At 52.7% G+C, this 10,926-nt stretch overlaps 1 protein-coding gene and 1 long non-coding RNA gene across 2 annotated transcripts in view; both read left to right on the forward strand.

Moving 5' to 3' along the window:
• LOC125963408 (uncharacterized) overlaps nucleotides 1-10,926 on the forward strand; it is a 500,580-nt gene that overhangs the window by 283,893 nt on the left and 205,761 nt on the right. The window lies entirely within an intron of this gene.
• NUTM1 (NUT midline carcinoma family member 1) lies at nucleotides 781-10,606 on the forward strand. Its single transcript, XM_004274052.4, has 7 exons — nucleotides 781-811; nucleotides 2,809-3,517; nucleotides 5,564-5,692; nucleotides 6,812-6,951; nucleotides 7,463-7,749; nucleotides 8,033-8,149; nucleotides 8,490-10,606. The coding sequence occupies exons 1-7, from the start codon at nucleotides 796-798 to the stop codon at nucleotides 10,473-10,475; spliced, it is 3,384 nt and encodes a 1,127-aa protein (XP_004274100.2). The 5' UTR covers nucleotides 781-795; the 3' UTR covers nucleotides 10,476-10,606.

The following is a 10,926-nucleotide window of genomic DNA, read 5'->3' on the forward strand; positions in this document are numbered from 1 at the left end:
TTTAAAAAAAATTTGAAACAACAAAAATAATTTAACAGATGAAAAGAAGGACATTTTGGTCTTGAAATTTTAGGCTGAATGGCAGTTTTTGATAGAGTGGGGGAGGCTTTTCAGCCAAGGGTAAGGCTAAGCCTTCTATGGACTGCAGAGCTGATGGTAGTGGTTTATTTGGGAACTGCAGGACAGCTTTCCAAGGAAATGATATGCATACAGTAATTCAACACACTTGATCTTCTGAGACAACCCTAATTTCAAGCATTCTGTTCCCTTGATCCTTAAATATACAGACTAGGTACTCTGAATTTGGTTTAGAAAGTACAGCCAACATTGAATTGTCAGGAGTTCGCCACAACCTGCTATTAATAGGAAATCAGGTACCAGAACTGGGTGTAATTGAAAGGCACAAAACTAGATATATTGGTAAAGAATTGTATAGGGAACAGGGATGTAAAACTATGCGGTTGGGAATCTGAGAAAGAATTTGCAAGTTGTCCTAAAGAGATACACAACAATTGGGTTGCCATACTCTGGTTTGGAGGGAATTCCTGGTTACTGCCTACATACCAGAGCCCTTCATGGAATATCTCCCTAACCTCACCCTATATTCCCCCTCCCCTCCCCCACTGCAGAATGCCTTGAGTCCTAGATTCTAGTTCTGTTTTGATCTGATCTTTACCCTCCCTTCCTTGGATCCTTGTGTATCTACTGGAGCCAGGTTACTCTCTGGGTCCTGTACCTGACTGTCTCATTCTGGAGGCTTCCAGACAGCCGCGGTTAGTGCCCAAACCTGAGAGGATGTCTTCAGATGGAGGTGAGTCTGCAGGTGGGGGGAAGGTCCCTGCCACCTGCTCCCCCCTTGGAGATTCAAAACTTGACACTTTACGTGGGGACCAGCTCTCTGGGCTGACCTCGAGGGATGTGAGAACACTAGACCCCGTCAAAGGCATCACACTTGGGGAGGCTGGGGAAGGAGATCGTGCCATTAAGACTATGGGTTGGGGAAGGAAGAGGGCCTCCTGGGTGGCAGATCAAAGTGCCTCAGAGGAAAGTGCTGAGTAGAGAGAAGGGATGGTAGTTAGCAACTTACTTCTCTGGAAGAGGGATTCCTTCAACATGTGTTTGTGTGGCACGGGCAGGGGTGTGTGTTACGAGGGACACAGAGGGTTTCAAAAGGAAGACCCAAGTTCTGGTGTCTTCTTTAGGCAATTGGAGGCTGCTCTAGAATTTTGCCCTGAGAGAACTGAGCTGGGGCTGCTCTCGCTCTTATCGGGCGGGGGGGAGTGGAAGCCTTTGCTAGAAAACTGTTCAGTGGGGTCATCTGTTGCCAAGTCTGTAGAGAAATGTCCTCTCGGAAGCTAGACCAGAAGGTGCTGTAAGTGCCTCTGCTCAGAGCCTCTTGGCTCCTTGCAGCCCCAGCGAGGGCTTCTCTTCTAGTTCAGGGAGCAGTTTTCCTTGCTTTCCCAGGGCCAGGGGAAGTGGGTCACTCCAGCAGGGATGAGAACTGGGGCTTCCCTGAGATGCTGTGTCTTTCTACCTTTTGTGGAACTCAGGCCTTCAGACCCATTTCACTGTGTTCCATACTTCGGGGAGTATTCCTGGCCCTCTGCTCTGTGGTTGAGGTGAAGGGTTTGCTCGTATTCCATGTCTCCTTCATGATCAGGAAGCAGCGGAAGCTGAAGGTTGTTAGTTTGCCAGTGGAATATTCTTTATAAGAGGGGGAGGAGAGTAGCATGAAATTAGGCAGATGATCTTCTGCTACTATTATTAAAAGTCCTGGGCTTCCCTGGTGGCGCAGTGGTTGAGAATCTGCCTGCTAATGCACGGTACACGGGTTCGAGCCCTGGTCTGGGAGGATCCCACATGCCGTGGAGCGGCTAGGCCCATGAGCCACAACTACTGAGCCTGCGCTTCAGGAGCCTGTGCTCCGCAACAAGAGAGGCCGCGATAGTGAGAGGCCCGCGCACCGCGATGAAGAGTGGCCCCCGCTTGCCACAACTAGAGAAAGCCCTGGCACAGAAACGAAGACCCAACACAGCCAAAATAAATAAATTAATTAATTAATAAACTCCTACCCCCAACATCTTAAAAAATAAAAAAAAACATAAAAAAAATAAAGTCCTAGGAGACACACATCCTGATTAATTAAGTACACGTTTTATGTATTTATCCCTGGTGTCTTTGACTAGAGTCCACATAGCCCCTGAACTGTGTTTCAGACTTCATTGTCAGTGCCTTGTTCAAAAGTGGACCCTAAATTTCTGATATTAGGTGTTCCAAGCAGAAGGATCACAGATAACGTTTTAATAGGTCCCGCATCTCCTTAAAGCTCTGGAAACCTCCTCCCCACACCGCCTTCCCCTTACCCATTTCCTGGCTCTTATCTCTAGTCATTCCTGGCTGTTATGTAACAAAATTCCTGGGAACAAAACATCTAATGCACACGCACCCCCTTCCTGGGAACAGTGCTTCTGCGTCTGGTGGCAGGGACCACAGAGCAGCTGAGAGCAGAATCCAGGTGGTGTGAGGGTGTTTGGAATGTACCCGTATGCTGGGTGACATGTGTTATGGGGTATGAACTCGTGGGCCTGAGGGTCCTTGCAGCTTGCTTCCCTAGCGCACTAATTCTCAGCAGGGAGTAAGGGACATCAGAAATACTTGGGGGACATTTGCAAACTATACATGTCCCCCCTCCCTCACCTGTTGAAAATCAGGGCTCTGATTCTTCAGGGACTAGAGTGGAACTCAGATGACCTAGCTTCTGGTCTCCTCTTCTCCTACTCCAGCCCCTCGTTTTCTTTGTCTCTGCAGCGTCTCCATTGCCAGGACACGACATGACCATGAAACCTGGCGCTGCCCTGTCTCCTTTCACTGCACTTCCCTTCCCCCAGCCTGGTCCTGGCCCATCAGACCAACCACCCTGGGGGCCGCCCTCGCAGCACCCCATGCCTTCAGCACTCTCTCCAGGCAACCCTCTGGTGCTCTCAGCTTTCCCCAGCCCGTTGTTGGTGACAGGGGATGGGGGCCCTGGCCCCAGTGGAGCTGGAGCTGGCAAGGTCACTGTCAAAGTCAAGACAGAAGGAGGGCCAGCTGAGCCCTCCCAAACTCAGAACTTTTTCCTTACTCAGGCCGCCCTCAACTGGACTGCCTCAGGCGCTCCCTCTGGGGGCCCTGAGAGTCCTGCCCCCGGATTCCTGACAGCCTCTAATGTGAAGACCCTTCTGCCCCCGAAGGCAGTTGGGGTGAGCCAGGAGGGCCTCCCAGGCCTTCCTACTCAGGCTCCATTACCAGCTGCCCAACTGGCCCCCATCGTGCCCCCGGAAAAGGCTTCGCCAGGGCCGCATGGGGCAACTGGGGAAGGAGGTCCTGCGGCTACCCGATCCAAGCCCTCACTGGATGACCTCTCTTATACCTCCAAGGGTGTTTATGAGAATTTCCAATGCTGGCAGCGCTACAGAGCGTTGGCAAGGAGGCACTCATCCCAAAGTCCTGATGCAGAGGCCCTTTCCTGCTTTCTTATGTAAGTGGAGAGACCTGAGATTCATTATTCTAGAGGCTTTTAAATAAGGAGGATTTGGGGATGGACAAAAGAGATTAGGCTATTTAGGAATACTTGAGGGCAGGTGATGAGGGTGCTGGAGATGCTATGATAATGAAAATAATAACGACGACGGCCACAACGATAACAAGCCTCTTTACCCACGTGCCAGATGATAACGAGCTTTCAGGTGTCTCCTCTCAAGTGATCTTCACAACCCTGTGAGTTCAGGCAGGCATTTTTATGGTCATCCTCATTTATGGATGAGAAGACTGAAGCTCAGAGCAGTGATTGGAACTTGGGTCTCTGAAACCGAGTGCCAGGGCCCTCCCGTTCTATTTTACTACCTTTTGGCGTGGAGTTGAGCTGTCCAAACCGGCCAGGATGAGGAGCGCTGGGAGGGGAGGATGGTGCGCGGCCTGGCTGAGGAGCTTGTGTGCCACCCTCTCTACCGCCCCACGTTTTTTTGTTTTTGTTGTTTTGGCCACACTTCGCGGCTTGCGGGATCTTATTTTCTCAACCAGGGATCAAACCCGGGCCCATGGCAGTGAAAGCACCGAGTCCTAACCACTGGACCGCCAGAGAATTCCCCACACTGCCCCCTGTTTTATTCAGGAGAATTCAAGTTGAAATAGGGAGATGGTAGAGCTTGCTTAGTGGTCGAGGACCAAGGCCCCACCACTCACTAGATTTGTCATCCTGGGCCCTGGCATTTACTATCTTTGCCCTCAGTTTGCTCATCTAGAAAGGGGATGATTATACCCACCTCAGAGCGCTGCTGAAAAGATGAAATGAGTTAATGTATGTGAAATGCTCAGCAGAGCGCCTGGCACAGAGAATGCTTCATTAAGTGGTAGCTGCTATTGTTATCATTAAAAGGCAATCTAGAAGAGGAGAAGAACTCACAAAGGGCCAAAATGTCTGTGTGAGCGGATGCTTGGCCTGGGAGCCCAGAGTCATAGGCTGTTATGTTTATAAAGCAAAGTCATTGACCATCTGGGGAATTTTCTTCCCACCAAGACCCTCCGTCTCTCTCAACTGCACTGTTCTCTCAGCATTTTGTGTAAACCACCATATAACGCATGCCACATCTTACTGGACTTAAAAAAAAAAACAACTGGACCTGTTGTTCCTCCAGTGGCTGAACCCCTAAAGGAATCCCCCCTTCCATCCTGACTCTGGAGTGAATAAATCGAAAGGCTCCCCCAAAGTCCTTGGTGTAGATCACCGTACCGACTTCCCGCTTTCTGCAGACAGCTCTGGGTTCTCTCTTGGAGGCTGGCAGGCTGAATTTCTAACTCCTGGCCTATTTCTGTTCTCCACGTTCAGGGGCTCTGGGCAGGGTCTCCCCCAAAGTGCAGTCCAGACCCTCTGCCACAGTCACCCGGGAGGCTGGTAAGACGCTCAGAACTGGGATTCTGGGGCGCTGGCATCCATGGTTATAACAAGCTTCCCCAGGTGATTCTACACAATAATGATTGAGGACTCATGGGAAGTCAGAAAGGCAAAAATGCATCATAAAGAGCTCAAAGAGTATTGATATTTGCCTGTGACGGGTATCCCAGAGGCAAAAAAACACTTAAAAACCAACACATAAAAACACCACACAGCCTTTAATTAGATTCATTTGGGTTAGGGAGTGCCTTTTTAAAAATGTAAGAGCCATTGGGCAGGGTTCAGCCTACTTTACAATGAATCCCATTAATTGAGTAACATGAGCGCTTTCTTCCTCATGTTTTGTTGAGGACAGCACTGTGAGAATTCAGGGTAGTTGATTTTAAAGGGTGGGGAGACAAACAGTCTGATTTTGTGCGAGGTTTGTAAATTTCAGTGGGAAGAAAGGCCAGTGTGGTGAATGGATGGATGTGAGGTTGGGGGTCTGGGATCTAATCAGCAGTGGGATGTGACAGGGACTGTGGGGCATGTTTGATCTGATGAGGGGCCGGGGGTGTGCACTGAGGTGGGTGTGAGGGCAGGTGGGAGGGGGGGTACACTTGTACACCGTGACTGACCCAATGGGGGTTTTAGCCCAGTGCTTCGTTCCCCGGCCCGGCGGAAGCCCACTATGACCATGGAGGAGGGACTGCCAAGGGCTGTGCAGGAGTGGGAACATACCAGCAACTTTAACCGGATGATCTTTTATGAGATGGCAGAAAAGTGAGTCCCACCAACCCTCATCCTCCCCAGGGGGGCTGCGTGGCTGAGGGGCGGGAGCAGGTAAGAGAGGCTTGGGTCTGGGCTGTGGATGGTTACTATAAGGGATGCTGGAGGAGAGGTGTAGACTAGCATAGGGTCTCCTGGATCCTCACTGCTTCTTCCACCATCTTGACTCTTGGGCTTTTCTATCCTATCTCCTCTTGGAAGCTCTCCCTTCTCCAGACCTTGAGTTGTATAGGGGCCTTGATATTGAAGCTCTTAGGATGGGATTGGAGCCCGGTTGGTGTCAAAAGTCCACGCTGAAGGGAACCTAGCAATGAGGAGGTAAGCCCTACTAGGCAGGTTCTTTCCTGTCTCGCTGACCAGGTAGCAAGTGACTACTGATGCAGACCTTGGGGCCACCACTCCTCTGGAAAGCGTTTAGCCCGTCATCTTAGGGAGGGGCTGGTTCTTGAAGAGGTTTGTCAGGGCAAGGTCCTGGATGCCCAGAGTGGTCTTCTGGTTCATATCCCCCATTTCTCCATGATAATCTCCTCGGTTAAAAAAGTAACTCAGGAAAATGAACCCTTCCCTCCAAGCTTAACTATCACTTTCTCCCCCAAATCTGGACCCATACCTCCTAGATTTACCCTTCCAGGACCCCAGTCCCAGCCTCAGGACTCCTGGATCTCAGCGCTGCTTCCTGGTGGGAACCTGCCTTAAATTGCAAGCCAGGCCCTGCTTTGGGATTTCAGGCATCCTTTATGGTTGTAGGCAGGGGCAGAGGAGGCCTTGAGGAGTGGCCCACGTGTGGGATCTTGCCAGGTTGTGGCATAGGCCTGACTGAATTCAACAAACCTGTATTAATCGCTGCTGTATACCCTCACCGATGCTGGGTGAGATAGCGTATGAAAAAGCCATGCATGGCTCTGTCCTGTGAAGCTTACAAGCTCTAGATTGTTTTCTTAACAAGCTTCCTAAGTGACGATTGCAGGTAGGGGGGCTATGTGGAGACCTTGTGAGTTTTCCCCAGAACTGTTATTCGGCCCTCTGTGAGTAGATACCCTGGGGTCTTGTGTCTGGGTTTCGAATGGATCTTGGTCTTCTCAGCACTGCCTGGGCCTTCGGCACCCTCTGCAGGTTCATGGAGTTTGAGGCCGTGGAGAAGATGCAGGTTCAGAACACACAGCTAATGAATGGGTCCCAGGGCGTGCCTCCTGAAGCCCCTCTGAAGCTTGATCCTCCAGGGACCCCAGCCCCCGAGGTTTGCCAGCAGGCAGGTAAGGCCGCCCAATTCCAACAGGAACCGTGGGCCAGAAGCTCAAAGGGAGGTGTGCAGAAACCAGTCACAGATCAGGGGAGGCATTGCCTGTGCTTCTACCAGTTTCCCTCCAGGCAGGGGCATTTGATGTTCCAAACAGGACATACATAGGAGACTGAGTTCTCAGGTTCCCTTTGTCCTAAGCTAGGTATTGATCTTGGCTAAGTAAACCAACTACTCTCTCTCAGAGACTGTAATTGAGGCACATGATACCTCATCCACCCAAGAAATGGGGGCTGGATCAGGGGGCTCTTTGGAGTTTCAGGGGTTCTGAGATTCCTCATCCAGATTCTCTCTCAGACCCTCCAGCTCCTAAATATCCTCCCCTGGCTGGTACCGTGTGTCAGGTCTGCCTGCTCCAGTCTGGAACCGTCTCAACGTGCCCGGGTTGCCGTTACAAATGCTGGTGAGAGGCAGAAGCCAAGGCCTTGGTGCCGCTTCCCATTTCTCCTTCCTGCTTCACCCCTCAGTGTACATTCCCAAGAAGGCGGCCTCCAAGGCGCGGGGGCCCCGCCGGCGGCAGCGCAAGACCCAGAGGCCTCCGGCTCCTGAGGCACCCAAGGAGATCCCACCAGAGGCGGTGAAGGAGTACACCGACATCATGGAAGGGCTGCTGGCGAGCCACCTGGCCACCGAGGAGTCGGATGGAAAACAGGAAGAGGAGGAGCAGCAGCGGCAGGAGGAAGGGATGTATCCAGATGCGGATCTCCTGAGTTACATCAACGAGCTGTGTTCTCAGGAGGCCTTTGTCTCCAAGGTGGGCTGGCCCTGGGTGTCTGGTTTCTAGCAGATCCTGGGGTGGGAACTCCAGGGAATAAAAAATCTAGGGTTCTGCCCGAGGCAGTGGGCGACTCGACTGTCTTCCGTGCTGAGGAATATGTGTGCATCGGTGCACACACGTGGATGCATGAAGCTGGTGTTTTCTAAAAGCCCAGGGAGAGGGTGGTGAGTAGGGAGGTGCATGGCTGCTTCTCTAGAGCCTCTTGGCTCCCGTTATCTCCTGTCAAGAACTCCCATCACTTTTCCTTCCATTTCCGCAGGTGGAGGCCGTCATTCACCCTCAATTTTTGGCAGATCTGCTGTCCCCAGAACAACAGAGGGATCCCTTGGCCTTAACTGAGGAGCTGGAACAAGAAGAAGGACTCGGTCTTGTCCAGGTAAACCTGGGAGGTAGAGAATATCAGAATGAGAGGCTCCCGTGGCTTTACCTAACCCTACACTGTCTTGGATGGTATCGCTCCTAGAGACAAACAGCTTCAGCAGTCAGCTTTGGGTGCAGAACAAGTAGGCAAGGGACCGTGGAAACGGGAAGCGTAAGGGCTCAAAGCATGGGAATAAGACCCCAGAAGGTGGAAAAGAAGAGCTGTGGTTATCTGGCTTTGAGGCCGTTACTTGCTTGCGTTCCCTGCCCTGCCCAAGTATCATCTACTCAACACCCCGCCTGCCACCCCTTCTCACAACCACATATAGAACAATATCTGTCCATTCTCCTTCTAGCTGGTCCAGGAGCGACTCCTGCCCTTGGAAGAGGAGGAGGACGCAGAGGCACCTCCAAGCTGCAGTGGAGCTCTATTGGACTCGCGTCCTTCTGTTTCTGATGAGGATGAAGATGGGGCTGGGTGGCCTCGGCCCTCACCTGGGCTTTGGGTGGCTGGAAAGTCTGCTTCTCTGGGAAAGCGGGCAAGAGAAGTGCCTGCTGGGCAGGAGCAGGACTTAGATGGCCTGAGGGGGATGTGCAGGGATGGGAACACTCTGCCATCCCCCAGTGGCTGGGACCTGCAGCTAGAACTTGCAGCTCCACAGGGAACGCAAGGGCCCTTGCGTATAGAGAGAAGAGGGTCTGGGAAGGTTACAAACCAGATAGCCCCACTTCAGGATGGCCACCTGGGAGGCGCTGAATCCCCCGGGTGCTCCCTGGTGGGTGATAGGATTTCCGAGGCTCTGCCCCTTTGCTGGCAGGAAGGCCCCCAGTTCGAGATAGTTCTCAGTTTGGATGCTGGACTTGCAGAGCTGGCTCCTCTGCAAGGACAGGGGTCAGAAAAGCAGGCCCTGGGGCTGCAGACTGAACGACAGATAGGGGGTCTTGGAGTGGCTCCCCAGGAGACGGAGCCATTAGCACTGCCCCAGGAAGGCTCTTCAGGGGCCATGTGGGGAGATGACAGAGGTCCTCCCACGGTTCAGAGTTACGACCAGAACCCTTCCCCTAGAGCAGGTGGGGATAGGGGCGGGGACGGGGCCTCCCTCAGTCTGGGAGTTTGGCTCAGCAGTGAGATGGATGCCGTAGGCTTGGAGATGCCCTTACAGATCGAGGAGGTCCTAGAGAACTTCCATGATTGGGAATGTGTCACTGAGCACCAGCAGGGCAGCCAGGCATTGGGCTCCAGAAGCAACATTTCTCTGGGTCCCGGAGAAAACACAGCACCTGGGGATGTGGGAAGCAGCATAGTTAGCTGTGGAGGCACAGATGCCACAGCTGCCCTAGAAAAGAGAAACTACTGCAGCTCGTCAGGACCTCTGAGGGCCAACAGCCCGGCCTCAAGCCTTAAAGAAAATAGAGAGCAGAGCCCTGAGACTCTATGGGATCCCAAGCATCTGTGGGTTGAAGGTTGCCCCCCGTTGCTAGAAAGCAGAATTGGTGCCTCTACACTGGGGGCTTCTGAAGAAACCCTCCTGCCTGCAAATCAAGGCAACATCCTTATCCTGGGGACCCAGGATACCTCCTCCTTCCCTGAGGCCAGCCCAGAGGCAGGGAGCGGAGGCAATTCCACTTCTCCCCTGGTGGAAGCCACAGATCAGGTCAACATACTAGATGTTAGGGATGCTGGTGGCCTCCAGCTAGGGGTCAGTAAGGATACCTGCCCACTAAGTTTTAATTCTTATGACCCCCAAGGAGAAGGCAGGGAGGATACTGATTTATCTGAGCCTAAAGACCTTGCTCCCTTACCAGGGGATCCAGAGTCTTACGCACATGGGACGCCCAGATCAACGGCTCCCCACCAGGGCCTTAGAAGCACTTCCCCTAGATTAGTTCTGAGAGAAGCCTCTCCTGTCAAAGAAACATGCAGCTCAGCAGATGGGGCCAAAGGCGAGGAGTGGGGGGACGAGGAGGACGAGGAATTCTCCAACTTTGCCCACCTCTTGGCCTCTAAGCTTAGCCTCTCATCAAGGGGGCCTCCCCTCAGTTTTCGCCCTGCCTCAGGCCTGTTCTCCTCAGGGGGTCGGGGGGCCCAGAGAGCATCCCACTCCCTCGTTGCTGAGGCAAGAGGCCTCAGCCAGCCTCCGTATCCTGTTGCCAAGTCTGGGAAGCGAGCTCTAGTTGGAGGCCCAGCCCCTGCTGAAAAGAGGCCCTTCCAGGGAGCTGAACTTGGGTCACCTGGGAAGAAACCCCTGCCTCTGGGAGTGGTTCGGGCCGCACAGCCTCGTAAAAGAAGGCGTGATGGTTTCCTCACAGGCAGGAGGAAGAAACGATGTCGTACCCAGTAGGGGGCAGCGGGCCCATCCTGTCCCACCTGCCAGTCCCTGCAGCTGGGGGGCCCAGAGTAGATCTCACCCTGGGGGCACACCAACTGTTGTTCTCAGCCCTAAGTTGTTTTGTTGTTCTGCGAAAGTGGCAAGCGTGGGAAAGGGCTAGGCTAGAGTTGGTCCCCTTGGTGAGAGGTTGGGGGAAGTACCTTTGGAAGTTGTATGGGGAAAAAAAAAAAATAAAGATTTTGTTGTTGGAAAATGCTTTCAGTGTGCCCCTTTGTATCACGTCTTTGCTCTAGACGTGGTAAGATGCTGAAAAGAAGAAAGGAGGTGAGGGCGGCCTCGGATTTGATGGGTCCAGGTGACTTTCCAGCCTCATCTAGGCCGTCTGATAAGCCCTGGCACTGAGGGTCCCCCATGATTACTTTATTCCTCCCGCATCAGAAGCCTGGATGTGGTGTTCGGAGGG

This window comes from Orcinus orca, chromosome 2 (assembly GCF_937001465.1).
Source record: "Orcinus orca chromosome 2, mOrcOrc1.1, whole genome shotgun sequence".
Taxonomy (NCBI): Eukaryota; Metazoa; Chordata; class Mammalia; order Artiodactyla; family Delphinidae; genus Orcinus; species Orcinus orca.